The sequence below is a fragment of the Typopeltis vanoorti genome, chromosome 17 (genome assembly GCF_054136105.1).
Source record: "Typopeltis vanoorti isolate ZY-2024b chromosome 17, IOZ_Tvanoo_1.0, whole genome shotgun sequence".
In the NCBI taxonomy this organism is placed as follows: Eukaryota; Metazoa; Arthropoda; class Arachnida; order Uropygi; family Thelyphonidae; genus Typopeltis; species Typopeltis vanoorti.
The window spans coordinates 110,404,070-110,424,704 of NC_143565.1; the positions used below are offsets into that span (position 1 = coordinate 110,404,070).

The window sequence follows — 20,635 nt, forward strand, 5'->3', positions numbered from 1 at the left end:
GAGAATTATCAGGGCAAAAAGTAGAGAATTATTGTTACCTAATCGTATTGCATGATGCATGGTGGCATTTATGAAAGGTAGCCATGTTTGAATCATTCCAGTTGGTTTCTCCGAAGCTTCGTGGGTAGCCTTTTTAAAGATACTCAAGTTAGTATAATAATTATGACAATTTATTATAATTCAATTGAATCGCATGATTTAATCTCGAAGATGTCTCGTGTATTTATAATTTCACTATAAAGAGTAAAGAAGGTACTTTATGGTCTCTGTAAGATTAAGAAATGCACTGCCTTGTGTGTTGACGAATTACCTAAGATGAGTCTCTTGTTGCTGTCTACTCTACTCCACTTCGTAGTAGTGCCTTACCATAACATAGTAATGTCTTAAATAAGGAATATTTACAGTCTCTGTGTCACTGGACTCCTTTCTATTCCCATAGTTTCTAAACATGTTTTAGATGAAGGGAATTTTTCTGTAATTTGGAATACGTTCGTTGCGATGGTCCGTAATTTCTTTTGGACGATAGTAGTGCTGTGGGCTGTGTTGTGCCTTACATTAGTATTTTTCTCTTGCATTCTTACAGACTGTTTCGACACAAATTATTAACGTTTCAAAAGATGATGATTGAAGTCTGGGATTTTGGATCAACATCAAATATGTCTTTCCTCTATTGAGACAAATGAATTTGATGTGGAAAAATTATAAGAGTTGATTTATATCTTTGTGTGCTTGTTCCACTGCCCGGTTATTTATATAAAGGTTGGTATGAACTACATTAGTGCAGTGCAATATTATCTGCATACTAAAGCAGATGGCTACTTATGGTCTGTGTTGGATACCATTCGAGAAAATTTTAAACAGCGTATGAGACAAAATGGCAGCTTCTGGCAAGTTACATCATGTTACTGTTGGAGCATTCCCTGCATATTTTTTGCGTTGATTTCCTCCCAAGAGACAGTTATTGATTCACATAATTATTCGTTGTCTATTTCTATTGTTGGAAGCTTTCTAAATGAACTCCATAAAGATGAATATTACATACTTGTTCTTTTCAAAAGAGTTACTTATCTACATATTCTATCAACTTTGTAAACCGTACTATTCTCTCCTTATTATTGATTTTGAAACCCATTATTGATAATGTTAAAAAGTTATTTTTGACCAAAAGAACTGTGGGAGAGATTGACTTCAATTTGAGTTTATATAGGTAAAATTTATTTGAAACTAAGTAAGAAAATACCGAAAAGTTTCGCCAGCTTAGCTGTTGGACTTCTTCAGAGTAAAAATAGATGTAAGACAACTTAAACGCTAAACCTGTTACACTAAAACTATAAATGAAGGAAGAACCGAATACAATTGTATTTTTTTACAACAAAAATAGAAGAAAGCGTACATCACACGTATGGAGCGTGTTTGATCTCACTTGTTGTTATGAAGAACGTTCTGTAATTAGCAGCAAGAATTAATTCTGGCATGCCTACAGATGTTATGAGAGTCTTTCAAATATCAGTCAGAATTAATCCTTGGTCTCTATTCAAGTCTTGTTTTGAACGGATCACGGGTATGGTTTCTTTGATTCCGGAGCGGAAATCCTCCTCTAAGTAGGGCAAGGAGCTTTTGTCCCATTCTATGGTATGGTTTGTCCTGTGAAATGAAAAGCTAACCCCGATTTGTCTTCTCTATTATTATTGTTTCAAAACTTCTAGAGGTCTGACCAATATAGTTTAATCCGCACGAACAGAAGATATTGTAGACCTTGCCATATTTGAAGAAAGGATGTCTTTCGGAGATCTTAAGAATTGGCGTATATGGTCTTTGAAGGTTTAAAAGCCATTTGTATTCCATGTGGTTTGAGGAGTGTAGCAATCTTATTGGAAACTGTCCCCGTATACGGAATCGCGATAGTGGAATTATAATGTATTTCTCCAGGCTGTCGTTGTGGGGGTGACAGAAAAGTATCTTGTGGATCAATTGTCTTGGGTAACCATTGTTTATAAGGTTTTTTGATATCAGGGATAGTTCATCTTTGAGGTCTTTATCATCTGTAGTAATGAGAGAGGCTCTGTTTTTTAGCACGTGTACGATGCTAAGTTTCGGAAAACTGTGGTGTGTAGAAGTGAAGTGCAAGTATCGACCTGTGTTGGTTGGTTTGCGATAGACCGTAAGGCTGATGTGGCCATTCATTTGTTTCTTAATTAAAGTGTCCAGAAATGGTAATTGGTTTTCTTTCTCAAGTTCATTCTAAGGTGAATTTAATTTTCTGATGGAAGGAGTTGATCTTGGTAAGAAAATCAAACAGATCCTTTTCTGTGTTTTTCCATACAATGAAAATGTCATCTACATATCTCCACCACACTATGGGTTTAAGGTCTAGTTGAGATTAAATTTCACTTTCAAGTTTCTCAGTGAAGAGATCGCACAAGGAGGCGAAAGAGGGCGGTCCGTTGCAAGACCTGTTAATTGTTGGTATATTGTTTTATTCCATAGCAAGAAATTAGATTTTAAGCAATGATGGAAAAGAGAAGTAATGTCTTGAGGGAAGAGGTTTCTCAATATGCTGATTACTTCATCTACTGGAATATTTGTAAGTATAATGTAACATCCTGGCTTGTAAGAAGGTCTGTATTGGAGATCGAGATGTTAGTTAATTTTTCAATGAAAAACATTACAAGTGAGATCATACACGCTTCATACGTGTGATGTACACGTTCTTCTGTTTTGTTTTTTTTTGTAAAAAATAAAATTGTATACGGTTTTTCCTTAATTAATAGTTTTAGCGTTTAAGTTGTTTTACATCTATTTTAACCCTGAAGAAGCCAAACAGCTAAATTGCCGAAACTTGTCGGTATTTTCTTACTTAGTTTCAAATACATTTGACCTATATAAACCCAAATTGAAGTGAATCTCTCCCATAGCTCATTATTGATTTTTCTTAACCCTAGAATGTAATAATAATAATGTTTATTAAACGCATTAACACCTCATTTTCTTAACAAGACTTAAATCACCCATTACAAGTTGCAGTTAATATGTGCAGATACATTTTACCTATATGTAGAAATTGCAAAACTTTCGCTCCACATTAGAAATGTATTAATAAAACAACACATGTTTAATTTCTGCATCGTGATTTTTATGACATAACGTGCAATAAATGAGATTAGATTATTGCTAACTAACACATTAAATATCTCGACTGTAAGAAATCTTTCCACTACTACTACGTATTAGTAATTGCATGTGGTAACATGAAACATGCAGTTTTGTCTGTACAGGAATATGATCCTACTTAACTATTATATAAAAACAATATGGTACGTTACAACTTCTCATATTTTACACAGGTACAGAAAGGTTAATGTAATATCTTCATTCAAGAATATATTATAAGATAATACGTACAAACACAATATTTTTATTAAACATTTCACACTTGTGCATTATTCATCGATTGAAAGTAGTACTAGATAATAACTAACACCTGATAGGAATGCATATCAAAATCACTTACTTGAACCATCTGAAACCCTAACTTGAAATGTGGTCAAAGAAGTGAAGTTCTTGGAAAGGATCAGGAGCTGAACGAAATATTTACTTTCTCTCCTTTATATTATTCGGACAGATGAAATCGATCCCGAGCTTAAGATGTTTAGTAAAAATTCATGCAGAAAAGAAACTTGAAAAAGGTTGAAACCTTTTTTAAGTCTGGGGTGTTCAAGGTTCGGCCTCTTTATAGACTTTCTTTGGATAAAATATCGAGAAAAATGGTTAACATGCCCTCGTGTTTTGTGAAGCATTATCCACTTTAAAAGCGTTTTTAAAATATAAATAAATAAACGGAGTCGATTATATATGCATTTACTTTTGTTTCATTTAAAAATAATAAAGGAAATTAACAGTTAATTAATTTTAATCTATATTAGTAATATAAGTGAATCAAAGGTTAAAGGATCCAAAACATTTCTGTGGCGACTAGATCGGTTATCGGTTTTTATGATACCCTAGCCAAATTCACTTTCAACGCTGAAAATTGACTTAAAAATAATGAAACCATTCGAATCATAGAGCATCCGTAGCAAAGGAAAAGATTTTTCACTCGATCACCGAAGACGGTAGTCTACAACCAGATCCCCAAATGTTGCTTTTCATGATATTCTTAAATGAAGAAAGATTGATTGATTAATCGATATAAGTCTGGATTGCTGATAGAAGCGCGAAATTGAATACAACAAAATGAAGTGTAATTAAATAAAATCATAAAGTTATTTTTATGGACTAAAGGAGAGACGAATAATTAATATTTCATTAGCTATAGAAATTAATTGGTGTATTTTTCTTAGCTTTTAGAACGCAACCCTTTTGGTACTGGTTCTTTGTTCCTTAAAACACGATTTACACTACAAGAAATTTTATAGGAACCCACCTATCGTTAGTACACCCTCTGTCCAAAACGAAACCGAACTTTTCGCTAGCGGCAAACTTCATTAGTGTTGTGTCAACTGTTTATGACATTTGTTTCATTACAAGCCGAGTTATAGTGCCAAGAGTGACTGTGTGTTTTGACGAATGGTCGTTCGTCACGATATTCATGCCATACGCGACGAATTCTCGCTATCAATCTCTTCAAAACGTCGAGATAAAACTCACCATTGACCGTTTGGTCAGCCGAACGAATTCTTTTTGGATAATGCCCTTGGAATCGTAGAAACAAACCAGCATTGTCTTTACTTTTACTTCCCAAGCGACTTTTTTTCGGATGCCCTTCTTCTGGTAGTCTCCACTCAGCACTCTAGCGCTTTGTTTCGGCTCATATTCAAAACACCACGTTTCGTCACCAGTAACGATCGTTTCAAGGAAGTTTAAGTCCTTACTGTGAGGTTTTAATGAGGTCCTTTCAATGTTCAGTTCGATAAATTTTTTGGTTGTCCGTCAACTTGTGTGGAATTTACGAAGGCCGAAACGCTCGGTGAAAATGTTTTGCAGAGTTGATTTTGGAATTCCCAATTCATCTTCAATTAATCTCACCGACGATTTCGGGTTTTCTTTGATGAAATCACGCACGTTTTGGATATTAACTTTGCTCGCTTTTCGTCGTCCTCAGGAGTCTCACGACCACTTTGAAATCGCTTAAACCACTCGTAAACTTTATTACGGGATAAGCATTCATCACCGTATGCTTTTTGAAGCATTTGATGCGTTTCGGTAAAACTTTTATCAAGTTTAATACAAAAGTCAATCGAAGCTCTCTGTTTGAAACTCATTTTCCGACCGTGCGTCAAAACACACTTTCACTCTTGGCACTATAACTCGGCTTCTAATGAAACAAATGTCATAAACAGTTGACACAACACTAATGAAGGTTGACGGTTTCGACAACAAAAAGATACAACAGGTGGCCCCACTAGTTTCTTCTATTTTCGAAAAGTTCAGTTTCTTTTTGGACAGAGGGTGTAAGGAGAGTTAACTGTTGTCCAGTGCGATTTTAATGAATGAATAACAGCTGACGTCAATACATATCGCACTTACCATTAACATTAACATTTCTGGCTAGATGGGTGAAGCAAAATTGCTTTTCATATTCCCCTTTGTCTGTAATGAAAGAACTTTGAATGGAGTATTTGTGAGCTATATGTTCACCCATTGTGGACAGTAAAGTTAGCTGTGTTCAGCTGAACTTAAGATAGACTTTAGTCTTTTATATTTGTATTTTCTTGCTTCATTATATTCCGAGGCTACCTTGATTAACGGGCTTGGATGAAAGCTTGTCCTGGTAAAGAACTTCTCAGCTAGATTTAGGAGAAGGGAAGAGATATAAGGGATATTAACTTCTCTATGGATCTGGTGTTTCTTATAAACCAAGGGGCATCCAGAATTTTCCTCAGGCATTTATTCTGTAATCTTTGAAGTTTTAGAATGCTTGAATTTGCGGTGTGGTTCACGCTGGGGATGCGTATGTGATGACTGATCGAATTACCATCTTGTAAATTGTTAATTTTGTTTGCGTGTCCAGTTTACTTTGTCTGTTGATCATAGGGTAGAGCTGTGCTAAGACTTTGGATGTCTTTTCGGTAATGTAACTTATATGTTTGCTGAATAGGAGTTTACTATCAAGATTCACTCCAAGATATTTAACTTCAGTCTGCCATGGAATCTTTACCCCCAATAAATAAATGTCCTCCATGGTATGGATTTTCTTTCTAGTAAACAATATAGATGAGCTTTTCTGGAGGTTAACTTGGATCCTCCAGTCTGCCATACACTTTTCTAAAATGTATTTGCTGGTTTGAAGTCTTTCAATTGCCAGTTTTGGGCTCAGAGATCTTGTCATCAGTGCATTATCATCTGCATATAATGCAGTGAATGTTTTTCTTGGGTTCAGAGGGATGTCTGCTACATAGATTGAGAATAGCAGAGGGGCCAAAAGAGATCCCTGAGGTACGCCTGCCGAGATCCTGCGCCTGGACGAAACCGTTTAGCCGACCCTGACCTGCATATATCAGTCTTTCATGTAAGAGTGTATTATTGTTATCAACCTGATTGGCAAGTTAAACTTTATCAGTTTGTAGAGAAGGCCAAACTTTGTCACACGCCTTCTCTGCGTCGATGAAGATGGCAGCTATATTGAGTTTCCAGTTATAACCTTTATTAATGATTTCTACCAGCCGGTGTACTTGTTGAGCTGTACTATGGACCTTACGGACCGAACTGGTCTTTAGGCAAAATTCCTAATTTATCTGTTTCTACTTGGAGTCTTGAGAGGATCACTTTCTCTGTCACCTTTCCGAGACTGAACAATAGGCTTATGGGTCTGTAGCTTTCGGGAAGGTGAGGATTTTTTCCTGGCTTCTTCAATGACATGATGGTGGCTGTTTTCCATGTAGTAAGGAAATGTTGGAATCTAAAGATGGCATTTGTGATATTGACGAGATGGACTATGGCCTTTATTGGAAGCAGTTTTACTATTCTGTTAGTTATGGTATCCGGTCCTGGAGCTTTTTTACTGTTCAGATAGGAGATGATATTTATAAATAATTTCTTCCGGATTTGTTGGAGTGATATGTTCGGAGTTAACAGTGTTCTGACTTAAGGTTGTCCTAACATGACGATGAATCTTGTACATAAGGTTGATATTTAGATTTGTATAAGATGGATTGCACTGAGAATCAAGGTTATCTACTAGTGCTTCAGCTTTCTCTTCATCTTTGTGAACTGTCTCTTTCTTGGTTTGTATAGGGGGTATGAGTTGCTTTTTTGGGGCGGATCGCTCTTAAAAATTTCCATACGGAATGATCTTCAGTTTTGATGTTAGCCAATGTGGATTCCCATTGATGGTTTCTGTGTTTTTGAAGAGCTTCCGGACCTGCCTGTTTAGATTGTTCATACTGTTTTGTCTTGTGGGGCTCTGGCATTTGTGGTATCTCTTTCTGGCTCTATTTATTGCTCTGATTAGCTCCATGATTTCTTCTGGGATATGGTTGGTTGGGTGGAAGACAGCGAATTGCCTGACTGATTCTATTGCTTTCTGAATTTGCAAAGTTAGGTAATTTACTGCTGAGTCTATCTCTTCCTTTTTACTGATGATGGGCACCGGACCAATATGATCGGGAAGAACCTTGACTAACTTATCCCATGGTATGAATGTGCAGAGGAAAGAATTGATCTGATGAATCTAGATTAGCACTATGTGACTGTAGTCAGAAGATATTCGTTAACTGATTCCAATTTGAATTGGTATCTTATATTTTTAAAGATGACAATGTCTAGTACATCCGAGCTGCCTGAAGGGCTGAAGTGGGTGTGTTTGGTAGGACCAGCCACAACAACAGAGTTGAGCATTGCAAAGTTGAAACGTGTGTGCCCTTTGGTGTTAGTTGAAGAGATGTACCAAGGTGTGTGTTTTGAGTTGAGGTCTCCTGCTATTATTATGGAGTCATTTGGACCAAGTATGGAGTCTAGATCTGTTGTCAGCAGAGGAATGCTCGGAGGAGTATAAGCAGCATAGATCTTGAGACTCCCAGAATTGCAGGAACTCCACACCGGTCACCTCCAGGTTTACTGTTCGGGGCTTGTCTATTGTATTGTGATTCAAATAACTCTTAATATATATGGCTGTGCCTCCACCTCTTGTGCCAATTCTGTCGTTTCTGTACATAGTGTATCCATAGATTTTTGGGTTATTAGCTGGTCTTAGGTGTGTTTCACCAATCAAAATGATATCAGCACTGAGACGAGTTTCAAATTCTTGAAGTTCCAAGACTCCATTTGCATCAATCCATTTGCATTCCATGCTATCTTAAGAGCTTTTGGTTTAAAATTTTTACTCATGACAGATGGCTGTTGTAATAGTTTGAGCACCTTGCAGGAATCTCTTTCTGGAAGATGGTGAGAGGCATGTGTTGCTAAATTCCTGCAGCATGGTGGCAAGTGAGGTTGTTACAACAGATATATATGTTGGAGCTTTCTAGCTCGAGAGATGTAGGAGGCTTAGTTCTTGCAGCCTCAGCATATGTTTTGGTCATGGTTGTTCCTACCTGTGAGGTTGAAGGTGAGGTTTCGGACTGAGGGACGATCTGTTTGGTTGCTTAAAACGTTGTTACGTGGAGGAGCAAGATTGACTTTTGTTGATTATCAATTTTTTGGATTGGAAACGCATCCCTTGTAGTCGGCGGGGTGAGGCACTCTGCAGTTTGCACAGCAGGCTGAAGTTAAGCGAGGCTTGGTGCATGTGATGGTTTGGTGTCCCTCACCGCACTTCAAGCACCTGAAGGCTGCCTTACATAATTTTCGGGCATGTCCAAACCTTTGGCATCTATGACACTGTCCTGCAGATGTTCTTTTCCTATGAGATCCAGTTGAAATCCTGAGTCCGCATACTACTATCAGATCATAGATCTGCTTTTGTGTGTTGCTTATTTCCACTATCACCAAAGGCATTGGTATTTTATCAGATCTGAGCATCCTGCTCACTTTTACTGGGGACAGGCCCTCTCTGGAGAGATCAGTGCTCACATCTTCAGGAGTGATATCTTTAGCTATCCCACGTAGAACCACTTTCAGGTTCTTTTCGCTGGGTAAAGTGAAGGTGTGGTATGGGACATTCGCATTGCCCATAAACCTGTTCATCTGTCTGTAATCCTTGACAGTAGTGGGTTGTATTTTAACTCCCTCATCTGAGTTTTTGGCCCATTTTGGCCCATTTTAGGGCTGACGAGACAGGGATCCATTTTTTCCTTATCCCTTAAGATGACTGGTGGTATCTTTTCTTTCTGACCATTGAGTGCTTCTAACCCTGTTGTTTGGAATTCTTCCACATTGGTGGAGATTTTCCTCTTCTTTTTGACCATTTGGAAATCTGTAGCTGTTTCCAAGGTCTGATAACTGCTGTCTTGGGATGTAGCATCATCCATACTTGGGGAGTGTGCAAACTCTGATTGTGTCAGAGTTATGGGCACTTCACTTATGTCATCCATATTGTCTTTGTGACTTCTGTGGGGGAAATGTGTCAAAGAGCTTGATTTTATCATGGCCAATTATCACTCAGCAGCTTTCCTAGTCTGAGGAATTCTTTGTATACTTCCTCGAATTTGGCTTCATTCAGAAGTTTTGCCATGACAACAATAATTTAGAAATGTTTTAAGACACGGATGGAGAAAGAGTAGAGAATGATCAGGTATCCAGAGCTAGGTTACAGATAATCCTGTGGACTTTTGAGGGTCCACTAGCAAATCCCAGAGACACTCTCTGGTGTCTACCAGCAATAATATACAACTAGTTTTCCTATAGTAGGGAAAAGGAGTATCACGAAATCACTTGGCCGCAGATTGAAATCCTACCTCCCTAAATAAAACCATAAATCCATCACTGGTCCTCATTGCGGGTGGGGCCTGTCGGCCATTAGACCTCTTGTATGTTTCATGCGGAGGGAGAGACAGTAGGAAACAAACTGTGTCTGCGCCAGTGCAATGCGTGAATTATGAAAAACCTTATAAACAAATTAATCAGCCTCGGTATAAAATATAAATATCTTAATCAGCCTCGGTATAAAATAATACGTCCGTTTACATCAAAACTACTCCACACTCACTAAATCAAACACCACTAACAAAACAACAAATTTAATCATTCATCGCACTTAACTTAAAGTTCTTAAGTTCTTAAAAGAAATGGGCGATGGACTGAGTCCTTGACTCTTTATCCCGTCATCTGAATGAAGAAAATCTGTGTGGATGGAGTGTTATTGAGCTAAAAAGCTCTAGTCATGGCTGGGTAACGGCAATAGCCGAGCCTCAGTTAAAAATTCATTGGCTACAGCATTGCCATTTGTTACCCTGGAAGTCCTAAAAAGGACTTTTTTCGGGATCCCTATTCATCATCCCAAATACCTCATCGCATCGCACTTAACACCATCTCTCCTTTAATACATACCGAATATATAAAATAAAAATAAAAGGTGTTGTATCCAATTCTAAATTTTATTTAATTAATTTTAAAGATGAATCTAATTTTCATTAAAATTTTTTAAAAGATAACATATGTTTTAAAATAAATTATATGAATATTTAAGAAATTTGCACTTTTATTTTCATATCATTGCTTTTATATAAAGCAAATGTGCGTATTTCATACTTAAAATTTAGACATAAACAATTACATTCTAAATACTTTTTTAAACAAAGACTGCACTTTTTGTCTTAAAACATATTGTTTTAGTAACATACGTTGAGAAGCCAAAATTCGGCGTCATACATCATTTCTACACAACATTCAGTCTTTGATATTCCAGAGATCAAAGATTGGTAATTTACGAATAGTTTGAGGTATTTTACTGCGTGTATTATTTGTTATTAATGTCCATGATAAACAACTACAGAAAATTCTGATTATCGGAATCAACTAGTTCTTCAATAGCAAAGAGCATATAGCGTCATGTCCAAAGCCATTATAAATATTAATGGATTTGGACACGAGATGAATCTTTTCAAACAAAGGAAGCTAACATTACCCAGTTACTAAGGTACAAAGATACTGAACTACTAAGGTACTTCCGTTATAAATTACTATTAGCAGTAGTTTCTTCTATTGAATTTTTAAGAGTAATTGTTACTGCGTTATATGTGATACATCTGTAGGCATGTGATGACGTACTGGACTATTCTGGGGTGGACGACCATTGACCTTACCAGGCCCTCCAATTCATCCCACAGATTCTATAGAGGTTGCGATCAGGACTCTATGGAGGCCAGTTAAGCGTGGTGACGTTTATCAGAGATATAGTTGCTGGCCGAATGGTTAGCGTATCCACTCTCCAAACAAAAGGCTCCAGGTTCGAATCCCGCCGTGTTCATGGATGTTTGTGATTGTCTGTGAAAATACTAGTGATGGTAGGCGGTAAGTGGCGTTGGTGTAGTGCCTGTTCATTGTAGTTGGTGGATTGAGTGGTAGAGACAAGGAGTTGTGGAGTAAGCCCTCCCTCGATGAGTCTTTGGACTCCCTGGAAGTGTGACATAATAATAATAATATAAGCAAAGACTGCTGTGGGGTGAAGAGGACTGGAAAAAATTAATTTTTAGAGATGAAAGAATGTTTTGTGTATGATCATCAAGGGATACATGTTTGGCTTCTTAAGCAGGAAGCATTTGATAAACAATGCATGAATGATGAAACGTTAGGTGAAATATGCAACCTCTGTCACGGTATGGGCTTGTATGACAGCACAGGATCCATGTAGGCTGTTTGGTGTCTACGAAAGTGTCAATTCCAAAATGTAAGCAACTGTTGAGTACTTTACGTTACTGACATCAGAAGATTTATGTTCAAAATATTAGAATGGTAATTTCCATTTTCAGCAAGATTCAGCTTCATGTTTGATGGATCAAAAGGCAAATCAATGTACTTCATTGGCCGGAAAACTCACAGATTTAAACCTCATTGTGAATTTGTGGGAATTAAGAAGAAACGTCTTCAAGAAGTTGCCCCAAGAGAAAAAAATGAACTTGCTTCTAGTCTATACCATATGGGCATGTCTTGATAAACAAAAGACAGAATCGCTAGAAAATAATATGCCCAACCGTTTACAAACGGTGTAAAAGCTAAGAGGGATGCAACAAAGTACTAATTATCATGTTGTTGTTTCCATTTGAATGCAATATTCGTGCATTTATTTCGCATTATTCTAATATTTTGAACACGTTAAAAATTATTCTAATTTTCTTAACGTTTTCAAATAACAGTTTTCTTATAATTTATATTACATTTTTATGTGGTTTCATGGTTATATAATCTACAAAGAACGTGGATTTAGATGATACTAGTGGATATTTGGTAATAAATGTTTTCTATGCAATAAATTAGAACTGCAAATCATTCAACACATTTCTTTGATTATTCTGATGTTTCGATTCGGAGGTGTACTATTGACTTTCTGATTACCGAACAAAATCTCACTCATTTCCCAGGAACCTTATATAGTTTATATATAAGCTATCAGTATTGACATATATATATTTATATAACCAAGACACACGTTATATAAACGCCGTTTATATAACCAAGACACACACGCATGTCTTGGTTATATAGTTTATATAACCAAGACATGCGTGTGTGTCTTGGTTATATAAACGGCGCGTTAAAAATAGAGATAAGGGACAAACAAAGTGAAGACCATTTTCATTTATTTAATCCAAAAGAAGCATAAGATTAATTCCTCTGCAGTCAATCAAAAATTGCTGAACTAACACCGGCTGAACAACAGCTGAATATGTAAGGAGATTGTGTACATAATTTTAATTTTAATTTTTCCTAATTCTGTATAAGTAGGAGACCTTTATGAGTTCTTTAATAAGCATATCGTTCTGGTTATTTAATTCATTCATTTCCCATGAAGTTATTTGTTGTGACTTGATGCGAAATTACGCATCATTACAAAGAGTAAACATTGATCAGCCTCTTCCCTAAAATTTCCGGACTACCGAGTTTTAATATAAACAAATATGTAGCGATATTCACTGGCTTAAACTGGTGAGAGATGCAACAAAGAAATCAATATCAATGACCCGCAAGATACAATCAGGTTTGCACTGTGTGTGTGTGTGTGTGTGTGTGTGGAGAGAAAGAGAGAGAGAGAGAGAGAGAGAGAGAGAGAGAGAGAGATATCGCCATTGATGGCAGTGCACGAAAATATAGTTAACTACCTAATACTTTATGGATTCTGAAACACTTTCATATTTCTGTCAAGAAATTCATTTAAAAACTATCCATAGCTCTCTGATCGTATAACAACAGGCTGCGTGCCGTAGTATCCTGACCTTTGTTCCAAACTTTAGAAAATACTTGCACTTGGAAGATTTCTTTACAGGAAATGAACACTACAGATGTAAGAAAATAAATGTTTTGTGAATAAAAGACCCAAAGTTTTTAATGCAATCAAAAATTTAGTTAATTAATAAATATTAATTACTAAAATGTATAGAAAATAAATTACTGAATATTAATTAATATGCAGGCCTTAATACAAGGAAATACGTATGTGGTGTAATGCTATGGGAAGGTTTAGAGCTATAGAAAATGATGGACATAAAACATCCATGTTTTAACTGTTCGAAAGAAATAACAGCAAAAGAGAAAGACACACGCACTGCATTATGAAGGAAAAAGACTGCAAGAAGAAGACTTAGTGAGGGCGTCATTTGACAACTCTCTTCACAGAAAAAGAGAGGATTCCATCGGACGTAACAAATTCGGTTTATTTTTACTAAAGGTTTTTAAAAAAGGTATACTAAAGATTTCCTCTGCCTCCTACCAGGATGGAGGCAGAAGAAATTGACATCTCCTTAGCAATTTCTTCTGCCTGCATCCTCGTCTTTAAGAACACAATCAAGCAACAACTAACGGGAATATCTCCTGAAGCAGATAATCTAACAGTGAATTTTACAAAAAAAATATTTTCAAACTTTGTGGACACCCTCATGAACTAGTTTGAAAACTAGTTCATGAGGGTGTCGAAAAAAATTACTCACCAAGTCTAGAAATGAAAACCGGAGGCCCGGATTTTTTGAAGATTTGTGGAAAGAGTTGTATGAAGCAATATCCATAACAATAAACACTGTGGGGAGAAAATTTTCTGTGAAAGGCAAATCCAGGATTTGCAACATGTACGAAGCCTCTCGAATGTGGTACAAAATACAAATGATATACCATGGACAATTGAGCAATGAAATTGCTCAATTTGTCCATGAATATATACGAAAATTGATCAATTCTTTATTCTTGAGTATTATACAGATCGTTGATTTCGTCCCCTACCGAACTGCATAGCCAGATCCGAGACACGAGCGACATTTCATGTTTGTATATGATTTCTTTTTTCATCTCTATCGTGATTCTAACAACTTTTCTTTTCGCTTTGCTGCTGTCCCTATTCTTCTGCGGTCCCCGGGTGGCTTAATTAATAATAATTTATGAAAAAAACAACAACAACAAAACACAAAGAAAATCAAGAAAACTCACTGTAAATTCGAGCAGGTGCCTGCACTGAACGAAGGCTGCAGCGTAACTGACGCTTTTCCGCCTTCCAGATCAGCACGCGAAGCACCAGCTGCCGTTTGCCTGTTCGAGAACCGAAATTCTGTTCGGGAACCGAATTGTTCGAGAACAGAGGCGTTCGACAACCCAGGATCCACTGTATATCTCTTCAGGATGCAATGAGGAATGAACGCCGAAGCGTGGTAAATCATGTCTGGAGAGACATAAACTGTGTCCCAAGGGGGAAAAAAAAGACCTTCATGAATCCAAAAGGCTCCCCCTTTGAACGGGGCTCCTAGGGCGAAAGCACCGTTCGTTACGACTCTGTGAAACAACAAGACAATTTCTGGAATACGAAGTGAGCCTCCAGAATACACAAAATGTGTAATCATATATTGCAGTGGTATATGACGCAAAGATAGGCAGGGTAATCAGGAATGCTGCTGACATGCAGTACTTGCAGAATGATTTGCATACGCTGGAATTGTGGGAATGGAAAATAGATGTCAGTTCAATGTCAGTAAATGTAAAGTCATTCACTTCGGTGTGATTAGATGTCCAATGTCGTATTATATTGGTGGGATTAGGCTAGAAGGAACTAATGAGGCTAGGGATCCGGAGGGTTAATAGATTTCCTATCTATTAACACTCCAAGATCCATGGGAAGTTGAAGTTCAAGGGCCATGTGGCAAAGATTGCTAATACAACTCAAAAGATAATTGCAATGCGGAAACGAACGTTCACGGGTAAGGATAAGGATGTTGTTTTGCTTCTTTACAAGGCCTGGATAAGACCTCAGTTGGAGTATTGTGCGCAGGTCTGGTTTCCTGGTTCCCGTTGTGATTCTGATATATTGGAGAGATTACAAAGGAGAGTGTTAAAATGATATGGGATTGTGGAATTCTGAGTATGAAGACAGACTGAGAATTTGTAGACTGCAGACACTCGCAGAGAGGAGAAAGAGGGGTGATGGGATTGAGACTTACAAACTTCTGAAAGGGTCATACAGGATTTCAATTGATGGACTTTTACATTTTATGGAGGGCGGGGAAAAGACAATAGAGCATCCTTGGAAGCTGAGAATGAAAGCCGCTAAGAAGGGGGGGGGGAGAGGACTAGATTTTTCTCTCAGAGGGTGTGGTGCGTGATTGGAATGGATTGCTACTGGATGTTGTGATTGCAATCAGTGTGAATGAACTCAAGAATAAGTATGACAGCTGGTGTATGTAGTATGTGGTCTCCCTCGATGAGTCTCTGACTCCCTAGTCTGTCTTTAAAAAAAATTGTAATAATTTTTTTTCAAACTTCAAACTATATTATTATTCCCACATAATATTTACAATATATATTTGTACACTAATCTGCATACAGATATTTACAATTGCAGATAAAATATGTTTTAAAAAATAATATAGTTTGCGTACAAATGCATTCTGTATATATCCATATAATGCTAGGAAACTCTCATATTTAAATTGCATAAATAATGATATTAACCATGTGTTTTACATTTTTTCACATTCATATTTACAACGATTGATTTAAATTTACAATGATGCATTTTTTATTTAATCGATTATAATATTTACTTGAGTCTTTGGGTGGCTTCTTCCTCGAAGCTTTGCAGTTCTTATCTAAATAACGTTATCAGTATCTTCATTATTGTTATACACCTTACTGTTTTGTTACATAATCTGCAGTCTTTGATTATGAGGATTACGTGTAGATGAATGAGGCGCATTCATTCCACCTACTCCGAATCTTGGGTTAGCCTTTATGAAGAGAGTGTGGGTTGTTGTGGGATAAGCCTTCACTATTTATGTTGTTGCTACTGTTTATGTATGAGATGTTGGCATTGGATGTCGATGATTTGTGATGTGTATATTAGTGTTAATGGTTTCTTAACTTTGTTGGTATATTTTCCAGAGTTCGTTTTTTAATGTTCTGTACTTATCTACGTGTTTTAAATTTCTTGGTAGGTTGTTGAGTTGCGTGGGTATCTGATGTGATCTCACAAAAGAACCGTATGAGTTGTTGAAGGGTGTGGGGATGTAGAGAGTTGTTGTAGGTCGTGTTATACGATATGTGTCTCTGTTGTTTGGATAGCTGATGTTGAAGTAATTCTTTGTTAATGTCATGTAGTGTTTCAGGTTTTTAATGCTCAGAATACTGTGTATCGCCATGTGCTTGTCGGATATTAGTTGTTGCGGGTAAGGTGTCTAGATCACTGTTGACACGATTTTCTTGTGTAATGTTTCTAATTTTGTTAGGTGGCTGTTTGATGTGTTTGCATAGACTGTTATTCCGTATCTGAGTAAGGATTCGCAGATACCGCGATATAGGAGTTTTTTTATGTTGGGTAGAATAATGTCTTTAACTTGGAAGAGTTTTGCTGCGATGATCCAGAGTTTGGTGTGTAGGTATTCTATATGTTTTGTCCATTTAAAGTGGCAATCTATGTAGAGACCAAAGGTATTTTGCATGTGTTATACGGGTTTGATTTCGGTATGTATGTGTTTACATACCGAAATTGTTTTCTGAAAGCCGTGTTCAGGAGGTATGTGTGACAGTGTAGCGATAGTGGTGCGGGGCCTGTGAATCTCGGATTACGTATTATTAACATCTGTGTCTTGGTGCCTTTGATTACAATTCAGGTTTGGTATAAGTATTTTGTAATTTCATTTAGGTCTTATTGTGTTTTGGCGAGAGTCGTGTTGATTTTTTTGTGAGCTGCTAGTAGCGCGGTGTCATCTGCATACTGAAATATTTGACTTCCTGTTGTCAGGTTATGAACATTGTTAATGTATATGGTGAATAGAGTAGGTGATAATATGGCACCTTGTGGGACACCGTGTTTTAATTGTATACCCATGCTGTAACATGAGCCTATTGTTTTCTGAAAGCCGTGTTGGTTTTGTGAGATGATGTTGTACTTCTGTAAATAGTTCTTAGTCTGGTGTGTGTTATTTTTTCTAGAATTTTTGAGATGACTGGTAGTGCAGCTATTGGTCTGTAGTTCTGTGTATCATTTCTTTTACAATGTTTGTAAATTGGCGTAAGTATCGCAGTTTTTAGTTGTTGTGGAATAATGCCAGTTTCCATTATTATGTTCAGGAGTCTCAATAGTATTGGATTTATTTGTTCCAAGTGTGTTTAAAGGGCTATGAGTCTTATTTTGTCCATTCCTGGAGTGGTCTTTAGTTTTAGCTGTAACAGTGCTTCCTTTAGTTCCTGTTTTGTTACAGATGGAAAATAAATAGCTTGCTGTTCTCTTGTGTTGGCAATATTTTGCTTATCGTTGGTAGATTATCTTTTTTGAGTTGTGTGATATTGTTTGTGAAAGCATGGTTGAATGAGTTTGCTAGTTCCCTTTGGTTTATATCCTGACCAAAGCTTTTTGCAATGAAATCTTGTGCTGAAAATTTCTTTTTTTGAGTTACTAATTCGTTAAATATAGCACATGTTTGCTTCATATTGTGATTATATTTTGTAAATTTTTTGGGAGTAGTAGTGTCTTTTTGCCCTACGAATTTTTGTTGTTAGTTGATTTCTTGTGTTTTTATGCAATATTTCTAGTTGAGTGTTGCAGGGTGACTTTTTTAGTCTTTTCCATAGATTTTCCTTTACAGTAATACTCTTTAGAATGTCATAATGTATCCATGTGTAATTGTCTGTTTGTCGTCTCTCGTTTGTGTAGGTTTGGTTGCTTTTTTGTATATAATAATAATAATAATAATAATAATAATAATAATAATAATAATAATAATAATAATAATAATCCCCCCGAAGGAACACGACCTTGTCGTGGCGGTGGGGCTTGTGTGCTTCAGTGATGTTGAGAGCTATTCTGGCTGTTGCATAGCTGCCAGCAGGTTCGCCCTTGTTAGACAGGTCTCAACTGAAGAGCCAGACTAAGAGTGTTCCATCCACCATCTTAATGGTGAAAAGGAAGAAGAAATCCATACCGGATCATTCAACGCCCGGGTCATCAAGGACTGCGTCAGATGTTGGGGATCCTGGCATCAGGCGACAAGTGGGCTACAGGACCCAGCTCTCCTTGCTGGGCAATAAGGCGAGGAAGCTGAAAAGCGACTGGAGGAAACAAAATGTAAAATATGGACTCTAGAAGAAAACAGAGAAGTTACGAAATGTTTTTTCGTAACTTCTCTGTTACGAAAAAAACGAGGTTTCAGAAAGCTTATGCATTTAATTTGGAAACAACAATTCTCAGAATCTGCAATAACAGAACAAAGGCTTATGGACCAAAAGAATTTCATTTTCCATAACAAAATATTTACTGAACTTGAGCTGCAAGAGTTACGTAAAAAACCAACAACTCCAGTAACAGAAAATCAGCAGGGCGCCTACCATACAAAAAATTGTATGGTAGGCGCCCTCCTTTTAGGTGTCATGAAATATGTAAAATAATAATAGTAATTTTATTGATAGTTTCACTGATAAGCAATGTTTGTCTGTCAATAAACTGAAGACAAGATCGCCTATCTATATTAATTTCATTCAGAGCAATGTTTCCCAATGAGGAATCATATCGCATTATTTAATTAACACTTATCTTCAGGCTTGTTGGCATAATAGTTTTACGCGATCATCTGAATTTATTAGCCAATCATCATTCATTTGCAGCATATTCATAGAAAGGAATTGACTCACTTGTAGTTGGATGGTCCGTTCAAATTATTAAATCAATTACTTCACATTACACATTTAATGGAATGCAAGTAGAAAGCTTCTATTGTTGTTGTAGGGTTATCTGAATAAATGAGAGCAAATACGTAATGATATTACAGCATTTTCTTACTGTAAATTCGCATCGTAAGCAACATTATATTTCTGTCGGACATTTACTTTATTTGATAGACCTGCAAAGAAATTTATTTCTGTGAAGGACACAAATCATTAATCTATAACACCGTGTTCCTTCGGATTGATATTAATATATGCATATCGAAAGAACAAACAGAAGTACACGGCATGGGCCAGACAAATTTAAGTTTGATTTAATGATTGTGATTTCAACAAACTGCTTCAAGAGGGGAATCAAACTAACGTCAAAAATCTTAGATGAGAACTTGTTTACTGAGTTTCCTTTCCAATGAGATTCTATAGTATATCATGAAATTAATCGAAAATGCTAATCATACGCAATTTGTAATACCTTCGAATTATTTATTGATATATAATTTGGTAAAGAACTGAGACAATTTCTGATAAATTTCTAAAAATATTTATTGTACGTTATTGTTTAAAAAAATACTGAAAAACAAAAAACATATAGTTTGAATTCTCCTTGGCCAAAATTTGTTTATCAGTGAGGAGAAAAACCGGAGCAATCCCGGAGTAAAAACCTCACGGCCTCGAATCTGAGACGAATTCCTTGGAATTTAACGAGATCTGGGCGATTCACCTAAAAACATTCTTTCTTACATGGAGGCATCGGCGGAAAATAAAACAAGCTAAGTTTAAATTTTCACGAATCTATTTAAATTGGTATTGCTAAATAAATTATAATTCAACTTATATCTTATAATATAGCAAGAAACAGCAGACTACAATATGATATGTATATATGATAATATGCTATTTTTGTTATATCGAGAAAAGAATAAATATAATATAATATAACGCGATAGTAGTAGTAATAATAATAATAATAATAATAATAATAATGTAGCAAATTTTAATCTGTGTGTGTGTGTGTGTGTGTGTGTGTGTGTAAATTAGCCTGCGATTATTAAAGTAAGTATCCATCAATCTATCTGCTGATTGGACATAATAGGGTATCGTATACCAGTCCTTGCCAAGTGGTCCAGTTGTATGCTCTTTGGAGGCTTGAAGTTTCTGAAGGTCAGTCACTCAAGACAAACCATCCAACCAATCAATCATCTCATTGAAAGGTCTGCCCCTTCCTCTTTTTCCAGACGTTTCCTTCTATTACTGTTTTGAGAAGTCCTTCAATCCTTTCAATGTGTCCAAAGTATGTCAGCTTTCTTCTGTCGATATCTTTAACACACCTTAAAGTTCTTCCGAGTTTTTTACCACATATATTTAACCGCCCTTCAGTATATATACAATATTCTGAGCAGATCATTCT

The 20,635-nt window shown here is 36.5% G+C and overlaps 1 protein-coding gene across 1 annotated transcript in view; it reads right to left on the reverse strand.

Moving 5' to 3' along the window:
* The window catches only part of LOC150097774 (putative glutamate receptor), a 39,270-nt gene extending 24,355 nt beyond the window's left edge, over positions 1 to 14,915 (reverse strand). The window contains exon 1 of the mRNA XM_090406988.1: positions 14,509 to 14,915. Within this exon, the coding sequence (XP_090263114.1) occupies positions 14,509 to 14,915 (407 nt within the window). The remainder of the gene's footprint in view (positions 1 to 14,508) is intronic.
* Positions 14,916 to 20,635: the final 5,720 nt, after the last annotated feature.